This window comes from Monodelphis domestica, chromosome 5, assembly GCF_027887165.1.
Source record: "Monodelphis domestica isolate mMonDom1 chromosome 5, mMonDom1.pri, whole genome shotgun sequence".
NCBI classification, from domain to species: Eukaryota; Metazoa; Chordata; class Mammalia; order Didelphimorphia; family Didelphidae; genus Monodelphis; species Monodelphis domestica.
Window position 1 is genome coordinate 102,705,735 of NC_077231.1, and position 15,250 is coordinate 102,720,984.

At 45.8% G+C, this 15,250-nt stretch overlaps 1 protein-coding gene across 14 annotated transcripts in view; it reads left to right on the forward strand.

Moving 5' to 3' along the window:
* The window catches only part of MGAT3 (beta-1,4-mannosyl-glycoprotein 4-beta-N-acetylglucosaminyltransferase), an 89,246-nt gene extending 82,047 nt beyond the window's left edge, over window positions 1-7,199 (forward strand). For all 14 annotated transcript variants that reach the window (XM_056798966.1, XM_056798964.1, XM_007503165.3 and 11 more), the window contains one exon: window positions 631-7,199. In XM_056798966.1, coding sequence (XP_056654944.1) covers window positions 632-2,269 — 1,638 coding nt within the window. In that variant the 5' untranslated portion in view covers window position 631 and the 3' untranslated portion in view covers window positions 2,270-7,199. The remainder of the gene's footprint in view (window positions 1-630) is intronic.
* Window positions 7,200-15,250: the final 8,051 nt, after the last annotated feature.

Sequence of the window (15,250 nt, forward strand, 5' to 3'; positions counted from 1 at the left end):
AACCCAAGGTATAGGAGGTGGGAGGTGTCAGAGGATGCAATGGATTGATTATCTTCAGGGAATTGTCCAAATTCTTTCTGGCCAAAGTAAGCAGCCAGTAGAGGCTCTTGTCAAAATCTTTCCTCTTCAGAATCATCAGGGCTAGGATTTTCCCACAGTGCATTCTGTTGCCTAAGGGGACCCATTAGCTTAGAGGGATTTGGCTGACAAAGCCAATAGGTAGGTTAAGTATTGGGATCTGGAGGCTAGGAGATAGGTGAGGTGTGCTAGGCATGGGGAGGGGACAGGAAGGAGCATAAGAGATAAAAAGGGCAGTTGAGGAGGTAGTCAGATGAGTTCCTGGAAGCAGCCTGGACTGGCCAGTTTCCTAGAACATCAGACTATCTGGAAAAGTTGAATAGCAAAGAAGGAAGAGAACTACCCAGATAACCTTGAGGAAGTCAATCAGTCTCAGTTTCCTCATCTGTAAAATGAGAGCATTGGACCATCTGGCTTCTAAATCCTATGAGTGTGTGTGTGTGTGTGTGTGTGTGTGTGTGTGTGTGTGTGTGTGTGTCCAGGGAAAGGTCTCTTCTATCTCAAACCTTTGTTTGATTTCTAAATTCCATTTTCCCCCCTTCTCAATTGCAGGATGAAGATGAGACGTCATAAACTCTTTCTGACTCTCTGTATGGCTGGCCTGTGCCTCATCTCCTTCCTGCACTTCCTTAAGGCCCTGTCCTATGTCACCTTTCCCCGGGAACTGGCCTCCCTAAGTCCCAACCTGGTAGCCAACTTCTTGTGGAACAATGCCCCAATTACACCTCAAGCCAGCCCAGAGCCTGGGGGAGCAGTGGGCCCTGAGCTGCTCAGAACTCCACTCTATTCCCACTCTCCCTTGCTACAACCCTTGCCCCCGATGGGGGCCACTGAGGAACTCCATCGGCTGGAATTTGTGCTGCCTGAGGACAGGGCAGAGTATTTTGTCCGCACCAAAGCTGGTGGGGTCTGCTTCAAGCCAGGTACCAAGATGTTGGAGAAACCCACAGCAGGGCAGATAGAGGAAACACTTGAGGCTGGAGATGGCTCCAACTCTGGGGGAACAGCCCGCCGCCCACTGACAGTTGGAAACTGGCTGGCCAATGGGAAGCCTAAGGGGAAGAAACGTCGGAAGTGGGTGGAATGTGTGTGTCTGCCTGGCTGGCATGGGCCAAGCTGTGGGGTGCCCACTGTGGTTCAGTACTCAAACTTGCCCACCAAGGAGCGCCTGGTGCCCCGGGAGACCCCGCGGCGGATCATCAATGCCATCAACGTCAACCATGAATTTGACCTGCTGGATGTGCGGTTCCATGAGTTGGGTGATGTAGTTGATGCCTTTGTGGTTTGTGAATCCAACTTCACTGCCTATGGAGAACCTCGGCCTCTCAAATTCCGTGAGATGCTTCGGAATGGCAGCTTTGAGTACATCCGCCACAAGGTTCTCTATGTCTTTTTGGACCATTTTCCACCAGGGGGTCGTCAAGATGGATGGATTGCTGACGACTACCTGCGGACCTTCCTGACCCAGGATGGCATATCCCGCTTGCGCAACCTTCGCCCGGATGATGTCTTCATCATTGATGATGCGGATGAGATCCCTGCCCGGGACGGAGTTCTCTTCCTCAAGCTCTATGATGGCTGGACAGAGCCCTTTGCTTTCCATATGCGCAAATCACTCTATGGTTTCTTTTGGAAACAACCTGGCACCCTTGAAGTAGTGTCCGGCTGCACAATAGACATGCTGCTGACTGTCTATGGCACAGACGGGATCCTTCTGAGACGGCGGCAATACTACACCATGCCTGGCTTCCGTCAGTATGAGAACCGCACAGGCCACATCCTGGTCCAGTGGTCCTTGGGCAGCCCACTCCATTTTGCGGGCTGGCATTGTTCCTGGTGTTTTACTCCAGAGGGCATCTACTTCAAGATGGTATCAGCCCAGAATGGTGACTTCCCCCGTTGGGGTGACTATGAAGACAAGCGGGACCTGAATTACATAAGGGAACTGATCCGTACAGGTGGCTGGTTTGATGGTACTCGGCAGGTATACCCTCCTGCCGACCCCAGCGAACATATGTATGCCCCCAAATATTTACTGAGAAATTACCCACGATTCCACTACTTGCTGGAAAATCCTTATCGTCAAGCTGAAGGGACAGTGGGTGCTAAGGATGGTGTGAAGGGAATCGAGGGGGGTGGGCTTGGCCCTGATGGTGCCGTGGCTAGGGCAGCACAGGCAGGGGAAATCTGATGGCATCATAAGGCTGCATGCAGATTTTCATTTGGGGGGGAGGGCTGGGGAAGGGAAGCAGGGAAGGCCATAAGGGTGCTGCAGTTGGCCTGTGGGGCTAATTGTTATCTTAACCTCTCTCCCTTCTCAAAGAGGGAACCCCGCATGATCAGAACTTAGGAAGAGGGGTAGGGGGTGAGGAGACCTTAACTCCCCAGAATGTCCCTAGTACCAACTCCAGGTAAGCCAATAGATGCCCTTCTCTTGAGACTATGCCCAGGGGTATCCTTTCATTTCTTTCTCTGTCTTGCACATAAAGCCTTTTCCTGGAGGATGGAGAGAAGTAAATTTTCTTGTTTGCAACTTCATATCCTTAGCCTCCAACCACATTTTGTGGTGGCATTGGCTAGGCAGGTATAGGGACCAGAGGGAGAGAAGGGGCTAAATGCTCCTCAGAACACATGTCTAGAAAGCATGAATGGCTCTCACTTTCCCATGGGAAATCAAGTTTTGACTGAGGTCAAGGAGGTGTGGGAGAGGAAGAGGCCAGATGCTTTAGAAACATGGTGGGGACCAGGGAAGGGAGGGAGACTTGGGATAGAGGTACGAAAGGAGAGTAGGGGTAGGGAATGGGGGAGATGTATCTTGCCACTAGAAATTAAGATGGGGAGAAAGGAGCTCCAGTCCAGTGATCCCCTCCCACTCCACAGACCATCCCACTGTATATTCCAAAGGAAGGGTGAGCAAGGATATGTGGAACTATGGGAGGAGGAGACAGGGTTCTGGGCTCATTCCTCATCCCTAGGGTCTTTTGGAGAAATCTTGGGAATCCTTTAGCTCCTAGACCACATCCCTGTTGTGGCCTTCTATTACTAATTTATTCTGTGGTCTTCCTTCTTAGGAGCCCCATTTGGAATGGCCATGGGGGCAGATGTTGTGGCCCTTAGGAAATGGAGGGAATCCGATCACCCATATGTTTGTCTGTTGGGAGTATAAGGCCGGATAGGAACTTGGAGCAGGGGTGGGGCAGGATGCAGCAAGAGCTTCCTTTCCCTTTAACCCACCTGGGGAGGGACAGACAGAAACACTAGCCTATATAGCAGACCCCCGTCTCTCCCCACTCCCAAAATCATGCTAGGGCCAGAGCCTACTCTCCCAGAGAGTGGACAAGGGTGTGTAGTCTGGTCAGTTCTTTTCTCCGAACTTCCATTTCCTTGTCTGCTGAACGAGGAGGTTGGAGGAATTGATTTGTGGAATCCCAGCTCTAACATGCTATCCACTGGCCTTCCTAAATATTAGTTGGAGGGCTAGGACATACTGTTCCTCTTTTTGAGGCCTGAAGGGCCATCACCAGAAAGGCAATTTTCCTTTTGCTACTTGGCCCCAGGGGACAGAAGAAAAAGCAATGGAGGGAAGTGGCAGAGAAGCAAATTTAAGTTTCATAGATTTAGGACGGAAAAGGACCTTAAAGCACCTTGTTCTGTTTCTTAAACTTTTTTGGGGTCCCAGATCCTGGTCCAGGCTGGTCTGCTGAAGCCAATGGACCCTTCTCAGAATCATGTTTTTAAATGCATAAATGAATTATATGGAAATGCTATTACCAAAATATCTATTTTTTAAGTTCAGGACCCCAAGTTTAAGAACTCCCAACTCAACTATTCTCATTTCACAGATGAAAAAATTGGGACAGAGAAGGGTTGACTTGATTTTCCAAGGTCACCCAGGAAGTTAGCAGCAGAACTGGGATCCGAACTTGGGACTTTTGCTTCTAAATGCCATGCTCTTTCCACTGTAGCCTCAAACTAGCCCAGAGTGAAATGGGCTGCCCTTACTCCCCCCCCATCTCCAAACAAAAACTGGATGGCCTCTTATCAGTATGTTGGAAGAGAGCTTCTTTTAGCTATGGGCTGACCTAAGCGCCATTTAGGTTCCCCAAGTCTCTGAACTTGTGTAATTCTTCTCTGCTTCCTTCCTTCCCCATGAGGCTCCTTTTTGTCCTCTTCTTTCATCCCCCTTCCCCTCAGTTCTTACCCCCAGATCAGAAGATAATCCTTTTGGGGATCCCCAAAGTTCATTCTCTTTGAGGGTAGAAAATTGCCTTGAAGAAGGGACTTCTTTCTTCATATCCTTCAGATGGACATTGTGGGGGATAGAAGAGAACAAAGTAGCTCTTGAGGATGAAGGATTTCTAACCCCCAGTGGGTGGTTGGGGAATGAGAGGAGAGGCCAGGCAGGAGGCTCCAGGCTGGGGAGAGTAAAGAATGAAACCAACCCTCTCATCCAGACTCCTTTCATTCCAGGCAAGCCCGTCCCCCAAGCCAGGCTTCCCAGCTGGGCCTCTCACTCTCTCTGTGGGGGGAGAGCCTGGGAAAGTCTCCTCTCCTTTGGGAGATAAAAACCAGCCTTTCTCCTCCCTAACTCCGACTCCCAGCAAGTTTGTGTTTGTGTGAATGTCCTAGAGTGAGCCATCTAGCCCTGCTCTGAGTTAGCCCTTGATAAATGTGTCTGAGGATGCATGTTTGTTTACATATGTATACAGGACCCTAGGTTTAGAGCTGGAAAAGACCCCCAGGTCATGGAGTCCATTCCCCTGCTTTTGTAAGAAAGGAAACATTGACATTTCAGTCCCCTGGAGAGTTTGCCAAGCACTTTATACATATCTGACCTGATCCTTATAACAACCTTGGGAGGTAGGTGGTCATTGTTCTCGTTTTACAGATAAGGGAACTGAGGCAGATGGTGGTTAAACAGCTTGTGAAGGTCCGAAGCTAGTGAATTTGTAAGGTAAGATTTGAACTCAGGTCTTCCTAACATCCAGTCTGTCGATCTTTCTGTGATGGCCTTCAGTCCTGCCACACTCGTGTATTATGGTGGGTGTGTGTATCCCTGTCTAGGCCAGTCTGGGATCAGGAGCCTTGGAGTCTAGTCCTGGCTTGGTTCCCTTGGTCTGTGGCCTTGGGTAAATCACTTTCTGAATCTGTTTCCTCTCTGTCAAATGAGAGGGTTGGGCTAAGATCAATCAATCCAGTATCCATGTCCAAATAGTTCTTTGCCTCCATGAGCTTATGTTCTATAGAGAAAGGTCCCTGAGGCTCTGACTTCCTGTGTATTATGTGAGGGAGAATGAGCAGAGGTCTTTTGTCCAAAATGTTCCAGTTGACCTCTCTTTGTTTCTTGGGGCATGCCATCTCCTCCTCACCTCCCTCCAGTGTAAACCCTGCCACCTCTCCTTTTGACTTCCATCCCCTCAATTGAATACCCTCTCCCCTGAATTCGAGAGATGGGACAGTCAAAAGCCTTCTAGGATGGAGTCAGAAGACCTGGCTCAGAATCCTCCCTCCGTTCCCTGTGTAAGCAGGAGGGCAATCTACCTTCCTTCTCTTTGGTCCTTGGTTTCTTTCCCTGTAAAACAAGGGGTTTGGTCCACGTGGCTTCTAAGGGCCCTTTGAGTTCCAAATCTAGGATCCTATGATTTCCTTGTGTCATTTCTGCCCCTTTTCCCAACCTTCAGCTGAGACTTGGTTTTTGGTAAGGTTTTAACTGGAAGACTCAAGCTTCCTGCTTGGGAGAGCAGCATGGGACAGTAGAAAGAACCCTGGATTGTTTTGGGGGTAGGGGTCATAGGACCTGGATTGAATCCTAGCTTTGCAACTTCCAACCTGTGTGACTTTGGACAAGTCACTGAACCTCTGGGGCTCAGTTTATCTTAAAATAAGAGTCAGACACTAGCCTGTAAGATCCCTTCCAATTCAATATGTGGATGGGGGAATGGAATGGAGGAATCAAATTGCTCTCTAATCCTATAATCATTGTCCCTACCTCCTATTTACCTCCTTACTCAGCCCCCATCCCAAGTTGCTAAGAGGGGGAAATGAAGGGGTAGGAGGGTCTTGAATGCCACTGCCTGTCCTATTGGGAGGGCCCCCTCAGCGTCCTAGATAAAAATGGAAACTAGGACTTAGGCCCCTAATGTCTGATGGGAGAAGGGGAGGGCAGGGGTAGAAGGCCATTCTACTTCTAAGTTAGACCCCCAGGAGGGTCTGGCCAGCTCCCAGCCCCAGGAAGAGGGTGCTTCTTGATTGAGTGTCCTGAGGTCTCCCTCAGCTGTTGGAAAACAAGCCAACACAGTTTTAGTGTGTTCCAGGCTCTGTGCTAGCCTCTGGAGATGCAGTGACAAAATAGCTACAGTCCTCAAGACCCTCAAGGGGCTTTTATTCAAAGTTGCATTTCCCTTAGGAAGGGATTAGCCTAGGTGGCTCTTCTCTGATCCAAACCCTATGACTTTAGGGTCCTGTGGAAACTTGGGGAACTGGGCAGCTCTCCTCCTTATTTTGGACCCTCCTGCCAATTACTTCCTACACATACCCATAGCTGCTACAGGAATGCACTCCTAGGGGATTGGAAACCCCATGGTAAGGAATCCTGGTTTTTGAATACACTGGTTAGGGGATCCCTTTCTGTTCCCTGGGCTTCTGTTCTGAGTTCTCCATCCCTTGTCCCGCCCTCCAGTCCCTGGGATGGGAACTGAGTGGAGAGAGGCACCTGGGAAAGAGGAAGGAGATTCACATGCAATATGCATACACTGATTAGGGGGTTGGTGCAGAAGAGGTCTTCCAACTCCTAAATAATCTGAATAAACTGAAGTCCCTGGGTCCTCCCCAAACCCCAGTGACCTGCTCAAGATCCTTCTGTTCTCCTGAGGGGACCGGGTACAAGGGACCCCTGGGAGTGGTGGGAGGAGGAGAGGAAGGTGAGCCCTGGAAACTGAGGAGACCAGTAATGATGAGGGGAATAATAGTAATATTTTTTTTGTAAGGATGAATCCAAATGTACACTCTGAAATCATTTTCTCTGTAAATGGTTGGATTTCATTTCACCCTTAAAGGGATGTTTAAAGGAGAAGATAATATTAATAATTAAAAAAAAACAGAGCTACAAAGCCTGAAAAGAAGCAAGTTTATGTGTGTGTTTTGAGGAGGGGGCTGGGATTTCTGATTATATGAGGTGGAGGGATGGCTGGAGGCGAGGGGGCCTTAAATGTGACTACCCTAGTCCAAATAATACTTTTGTGAACCTGGGCAAGTCACACCCCCTGTGTCAGTCTCAGCTTTCTTGTTTGTGAAAAAGGGATAATTCGAATTCCAACTAACTGGGGCTGTGTGAAGGTTTGGCCTGGAGAAGCTGCCAGGGGAGTGGGTGTAGTTGGACTAGCCCCATCCCCAGCACAAGCATGTCTGGTTGAATTGTCTCCTATAGTTCTAACACTGAAACCCTTCTTAAATGAATATATGTCTAGAAACCTGCAATAATAACCTCAAGGATTGAATAAGTGAAGCAGCGGTAAGGAAAGCTGTACCTGAACGCGTCAGCTGGCTGGATTCTGCCTCTCTGGTCTGGTCTGAAGTCTCTGCCCACCTCTCTCCTCCACCCCCAATCCCATGCTTGACTCTCTCTGAGCAGAAGAGAAAATTGAGGCCCAAAGAACTTGCCACGTGCCAGTCACACAGCCCCAAGGTATCAGCCTGGTCTCTCACCTCCATATTCTAGCTGGGTTTCTACCATAAGGTGCTCCACATTCACAGATCTGTCTTTGTATCTAATACTCCTGAACTTCATTCACACATGGACCAACATGGGTACTCATCATGCAGGATTCAACAATCCTGTAGGGCCCTCTTTCTGATAGCTGACCCGTGGGACACCGTGACTGGGGATTTAGGATCAGGCCCCAAACACAAAAAGAAGCCTCTCAGGGCACTGTCCTTCCCCCAAATAGAGAGAGGGGCCAGAATCTTAGAGGTTAAAGAGGAAGCACACTATAGTGGGCAGAATGTTGGACTTGCTGTCAGAGCCTGGGCTTCAAATACACAGTACCGTGTGACCTTGGACAAGTCTCTTCATCTCCATGGGAGTTTCTTCGCTCATAAAATGGCAGGAGGTGCAGGACTAGATGACTTCAGGGGTGCCTCCCAGTCCTGGATCTAGGATACTAAAAATCAGATATCCTCACCATAGAATTTCAGAGTTAGGAATATCCTCAGCTGCCATCTCAGCCACCCCATACCACCGATTTATTGGGAATAGAAAACAATGGGGAGTCCAGGGCACTGGAGCCTGTGTGACTTTAGGCAGGTAGCTTAACCTCTGACCATCAATAGAAGGGAGTTGGGAAAGAGTCTCAAGTTCCCTCCTGACTCTAAACCCTATGATCTTGACTCATGAGTCATGATTTGATTCATGATCCACAAAGAGGAATCTACCCTCCACCATCCCCAGCCAGGAGATCTCTAGCCTCTTACAGGTCCACAGAGGAAGACCTCGTAAGTCAATCAGTGAGCATTTATGAAGTCTGTGGGCCAGGTACAACTTAATGGAAGCAAAACACACACACAGCTGTGCCTACTGGGTATATATGCCCATACAGAGTAAATGGAAGATAATTTCAGAGGGAAGGTACAGGGATGGGGCTGGGGCAGGGGGAGGGTAGGGGTGGACAGGGAAAGATCAGCACAACGTGGGGGTTGAGCTGGACCTTGAAGGAAGTTAGGAACTGGATCCAGAGGAGAAAACTGCCTCCAATGCAGATCCTCACTTGCCTACAACACTAGGTGTCTGGGACTGAACTCAACACAGGTTTTCATGGATTCTAGGCTCACTGTCAATCTCCTGTGCCCTGAGGCTCCGAACTTCTAGGTACTTGGAGTCGCCAGAGACCTGTTTTATTGTGAAAATACCCATATTAACCAGTAGAGGGCATTGGAGCTTCATTCTTGATTCCTGGCTGAAGATGACCTAGAGAAATGAGGTGGCCATTTTGCCCTGGAGGAGATGGGAAGGGGACCTGACAGAAATAGGAGGAAAGAATGCTGAAGGCGAGGGAGATGGAAGTCGCTCCTCTAACCTACAGTAATGGCTTCTACCATTTTCAGAAATGAATGTGAAAATTAGGTTGGATAAGATAGGACCAAAGATCTCATCTTGCCTATTTCTGCACTGCAATTCCAGATTGAACAAGGAGTCTTAAGTGACCTCAAATGCAGGAGTATGCAGGAGAACTAATTGTTTAGTCTTCAGGGTGAGCATTTACAGATTTACCTGATTTACTGATTGTCTAGACTTAAGGTTGGAAAATATGCTAATAATGCAGATTAAATTTAAAGAGTATTCATGCCCACCCATTTCCCCCTAGAGATCTGATTATTAAACATTTACCAGCACAACACTGCCTCAAAGGGAATTAAGCTCTGTCAGACCCTATTTTTTTTTTTTATAAATAATGAAATTCACATAACAATAGTTTCTATCCCTCCAGAGCTTTAGCATTCCGGAGCACTTTCAAATTCAACATTTGATACATTTCTTATACTTTACAGATGAGAAATTGGAAACCCAGAAAATGAAAGTTATTTGGTGGGGGAGGTCATTCAGATAGCAGATAGTAGAAGCAAGACTAGATATCCAGCTCTTTGCCCTTTCCACCATACTTACACTTGGTGGAATCTCAAGAATGGTTCTAACATTCCATGTTCTAGGTTCTAACATTCTATGTTCTAAGTTCTCTTCTGGCTTTGACTTTTTCTTTGAAAAACAAAAACAAAATCCCCCTTGTGGTCTATCTTTGAATGGTTCTAAGGCAAAAGAGTAATAAGGGCCAGGAATTTGGAGGCAAGTGACTTACCCAGGGTCACACAATTGGGATGTATCTGAGGACAGATTTGAACCCAGGTCCTCTCAACTAGAGCCTCTGGCTCTGTATCCACTGAACTACCTAGCTACCTGCACATTATCTTTTCTAAAGTCTCTCCTGCTTCTAATATTCAGTTGATCAGTTAATCAACCATTTATTAAGCACCTACTAAGTGCCTCTCACTTGAGCATACAAAAAAGGTAAAAGACAAGCCCTGCCCTCAAGGAGCTCACAGTCTAATGGGCAAAGCAACATGCAAACACCTAAGTTGAGATATAAGCAGGATCTTAGAAATAATCTTATTAGATTTCCAAATAAATTGGAAATAATTAAAAGGAGGGAAGCACTAAAAGGAGGGATTGGGAAAAGGCTCCCAGTGGGTTAGATTTTAACTGGGACTTGAAGGAAGCCTGAAGGAGAAGACAAGGAAGGAGAACTTCCAATACATATAAAAATGCCCAGAGGAACAATGAAAAGTCCAGCAGAGGTGGATGGAAGAGTATGTGGGAGGAGTATGGTATATAGACTATTTGGTGGCTTAGTGGATAGAAAGCCAGGCCTGGATACTGGAGTTCCTAGGTCCAAATTCAACACTTCCTAGATGTGTGACCTTGGGCAAGTTATTTAACCTCAGTTGCCTAGTCCTTACCATTCTTCTACCTTAGAATTAATACTTAGTATTGATTCCAAGACAGACTTTAAGGGTTATTTTTTTAATGGAAAGGTAAGGGAAAGCATCTTGGTAGGGAGGTCCTAGAAGCTTTTATATTTGATCTTGGAAAAAACAGGAAGTTTATTGAGTAAGAGGGTGAAATAGAACTTCAATTTAGAAAGATCTTGAAAACTGGACTGGAGTGAGGAGACATTTGAGGCACGGAGACACTCCCAGTAGTTATTTCAATAGCCCAGGCATGAGGTGAGGAGGGTCTACATTAGAGAGTAGCAATGTCAAAGGACAGTAGAGGGTATATACTATAGATATTATGTCTGGCCTTGGCAATAAATTGGGGGAAGGGGGTGTCAACTAGAAAAAACACAGAACTATTAAATAGTCAAAATCACTCTTTAATCAAGGGAAAGGGGGTTAGCGCTACTAATACAACAACAGAGCTGCTTTCCAAGACTGCACAGAGTCAAGACGCCCTGGTCACCAGCCCCTGGGAGTGCCACCCACTCGGGATGGACTCCGAGGAACAAAAGAACTTGGGGAACCTATGTACCACTCTAGATGACCTGGGGGCTTTAGGATTAGAGGGACAGTTGATTGACTTTACAATGGTGAGAAAGGAAAATGAGAAGTTCCAGACAGGAATAATAGTGAGGGGCTGGGGCCCCACAATGGACACAAAAGGGAAAGACTCAGCCTAGGGCTGGGTCACCTTGGTCGTGGACTTTAGCCTAGGGGGAAGAAACCATTGGGACAAAAGGGATGTTTAATATTGGATGGGATTTGCTGTTCCCACCCAAACTACCAGGAAGTTCACTGTCTGGTGAAGAGGGACCTTCCCTCAGGGGGAAACTCTCCCGTGAGAAAGTCAAAACCTGGGATTCCTATACTCCAACTAAATAAACTGGGGATCTCTAGATTTCCATGTTGACAGGGGCGATGAGAAGGATTAGGCTCACCTCCCACCACCAACTCACCAATTCAGTGATCTATGTAATGGAGATGAGTGGAAGGAGGGAGAGGAGAGAGGGGAAAGGAGGCTGAAGGGATTGGGTTTTCTCCACTATGACTTATGGAGAGAGGTAAACTAGGTCCTGTCTCCTTGAAAAGGGTATGACTCCATAGGGATGTTATTTGGGAGATGGAGGACAGGAGACAGGAGAGGGGTTTGATCAATGAAGTGGCACTGTATCTCCATCAAAGAAATAATGGCCCCTGAGGTCAGAACTATTCCTGTGAGACAAGATGACCCCTTGTATTTCTCACCTCCCAAGGGGGCATCAACTGCCAGCCCCCAAGGGTTTAGATATGGCCAACTGCCAAGGAAAGAGTGATGGCTTCCTTGGTCAGAGATATTGAATCCCAGGGGTTGGAATCAACCCCCTCCTTGTGAAAACTTAATCTCTTTGCTTGATCCCCGAGATAAACCCAAACCCGAAGTCTAAATATTCCAAATGGTTTATTGAGGTTATTTGGGGTAGGCAATGCCAAAGGTGTGAGGGGAAAAAAGGAAGGTGGGTGAAAGGGAGCCCTAAAAGTTGCCCCCCCAGCAGATTGGCTTTTCAAAGTCTGGGGGCCAGAGGCTTTTGTGCCCTGGCCTCTCCTCTTGCCAACTGCTTCTTAATCTTATTCTTAAAGTTAACTGAATCTTGTGGTGTAGTTTAAGGTACAAGGTAAGGGAAAGAGAGAGGCTCTCAGGGGAGAATATAGTTGGCTCCGGCCAGAAGGAGTCTAATCTAAATCCTTCTTGAGAAGAGGTGTAGCTGTCAGGGTAGAGTCTTGGTGGAAGTATTTTTGGGGTCCCAGAAGGAAGACAGGTCTCAGCTGGATGGGCTCTTGGCTCCAATCCCAGAAAACCACCTTCCCTCTTCACTTCTCAGGCTGGAAGTAAGTTCTCCTGTCAGTTGACTTCAAAGTTCCAGCCAGCTCTCAGAACTCACAGGATTCTCTCCCCTTCCCTTGCTGCTTCTCTGACTGATCTGTCAATCAGGCTGGCATCTTTCTTCCTTATCTTATATCTATATGTGGTATGTCCCAGTGTGTACTTTCTTCCAAGGTTTGGGGAAGTGTTTGACACTCCAAGGGTTGAATCATTAAATGTAGATGGAACAAAGAGGAACTCTTCTATTTACCCCTTGGCAGCAGGATGTTTAAGCCTAGAGTGGAGGTGGAGGGTAAGGGAGGTGGGGCAAATAGTGGCAGGCTTGTCCAACCAAATTGGGTATCTCATAACTCCCAAACTAGAGGTAAAGTTTGAGTAGGCCACCATCCTTTATTGCCTACTTTTTTTGTATTTTCACTAGAGGGAGGGAAAAAGCATTTATTAAGCACCTACTATGTGCTGGGTAGATATTATCTCATTTGATTCTCAAAAAGGTAAAGAGGGAGGTATCATTTTTATCCCCATTTTACAGATAAAAAAACCTGAGACAGATAGGTTAAGTGACTTATTCAAGGCCCCATAGCTAGTTAGTGACTGAAGCTAGATTTGAACTAAGGTCTTCTTTACTCCAGTCCCAGTGCTCTATTCACTGGACCACTTTTCCTGGAAGAAGTGTTCTCAAAAAGTAGCATCAATGAGTCCAGATCACTGGATGGTAATTGGTGAGTGTCCCAGGAGCTCCCAGTCTTAAATTGGATGCCTTTGGGCTGACTTTTTTAAGTCTGTGAACAACATGAAATAATCCCTTGGCCAACAAGAGGGATCGTATTCTTTCCCTCTTTTCTCTGTACAGACAGGTGGGTACATATATTCAGTAAGAAAATATGGAAACCAGCTTGTGCTGTATGTTAGGATGGAGAAGAAAGAACACTTTCTAAATTTTCTTGACCAGTTGTACGTACTAGTAAACCTATCTTTGGTCTAAGTTCCAGATTTCATCTCAATAACCTCCTTAATAAAGGAGAATCTTCTTTTCCTTGACTTTAAGACAGTCTCTAAATTTCTAGGTATACTATATTTATTTTTATTGTTGTTCAGTTGTTTAAGTCACGTCTGTCTCTTTGTGACCCCATTTGGAACTTTCTTGGTAAAGATAATAGAGTCATTTGCCATTTCCTTTTCCAGCTCATTTTACAGATGAGAAAACTGAGGCAATAGGATTAAGTAGTGATTTGCTCAGGATCACGCAGCTAGTATATGAGGCCAGTTCTGAACTCTGTAAGATGAGTCTTCCTGACTTCACGTTGAGTTCTCTATCTATTATATCTGCTATCACAAGTTCTTTTTAGCTACAGAGCTAACATATAGGGTCAGATTTATGTCTGGCTCTTTGGATAATTGTATCTGGAATTCCTGGGGAATATGTTAAGAGTATGTTTGCTTTCCAGTCTGCATCTCTAAGAGTTATCACAGCTAATGCAGTTATGAGCTATCTCTGTGTTACTACAGTCTCCTTTCAGACCCTTACCTCAGACTGTCTCCTCCTGTAGGAACTTAATTTCCAAATGGATATTTTTGCTGGGGTCTATTCCTTCCTATTTTTCATCATTATCCTGAAGATTCTTAATCTTTTATTTCTCCATATAAATTTCCTTATTATTCTTCCTAACTCTATAATATATTCCTTTAGTAGTTTGATTAGTAAGGTACTGAATAAATAAATAATTTAGCTAATATTGCCATTTTGAATATATTGGCTCAACCTACTAATGGGCAATTAACATTTCTCCAATTATTTAAGTCTCTCTCTCTACGTGTGTGTGTGTGTGTGTGTGTGTGTGTGTGTGTGTATTTTAAAATAATTGGATCCATAAATCTCCTGGGTTGCATCTTGGTAGATACATTCCCTAATATTTTATGACTTCTATAGTTATTTTGAAGGAATTTATTTTCCTAGCTCTTCCTGCTGAGTTTTGTTGGAAATAACATGAGTTACATGAATTTATTTTGTGTCCTGAAACTTAGCTGAATTTATTGTTTCAATTAATTTTTGGTTGACTCTTTAGGGTTTTCTAAGTAGATTATCATATCATCTACAAATTTTTGTAGCTAACATCTAGGTGGGATCCTGATTCTCTTCCTTCTCTGCCCTTCCACTCCTTATTCTTAGCTTGGAAAGTCCCTTTGATTTCTTATTTTGTACTCTACTGCTCCATTCATTCAGCTGGTTTCCCTGGAAACCAACACATAAGTCAGACTGGTCTTTCCTAAATTCTGTTATCAAAGGCTAGTTTGAAGTCAGACAGCTCATAAGCAGAGAGGTTTCCCAATGGGGACCTAATAAAATTTTGTAGGATTTCTCCCTGGTTGCTTGGACCTTTGAAAATACTTTTCTATCTGTTCCTTGATGCTGTTTGGGAGTAGGATAGTTTAAATTCTTTCTGAGTAGAGCAGGGGTCTACAGAGAATGAAAATCAGAGTTTCTTTTTTTCTCATAGATTGTCAGAATGGGAGAGATTTTTAGAATGAACAATATTAGAGCTGTAATATAAGACAATAGAACAGAAACTGTTTAACCTTCTCATTTTCCAGATGATTAAATTGAAGACTAGAGAAGGCAAATAATTTACCTAAGGTCACACAGCTAGTTCACTTGAGGGTCTGGGGCTCATGACCAGGTGTACTGGTTTCTAGATTAGTGCTCTCTTTACTGCATGAGGAGTATATAATGCACCTGCTAGCTTTCCAGAACATGCCTGGGGTTTG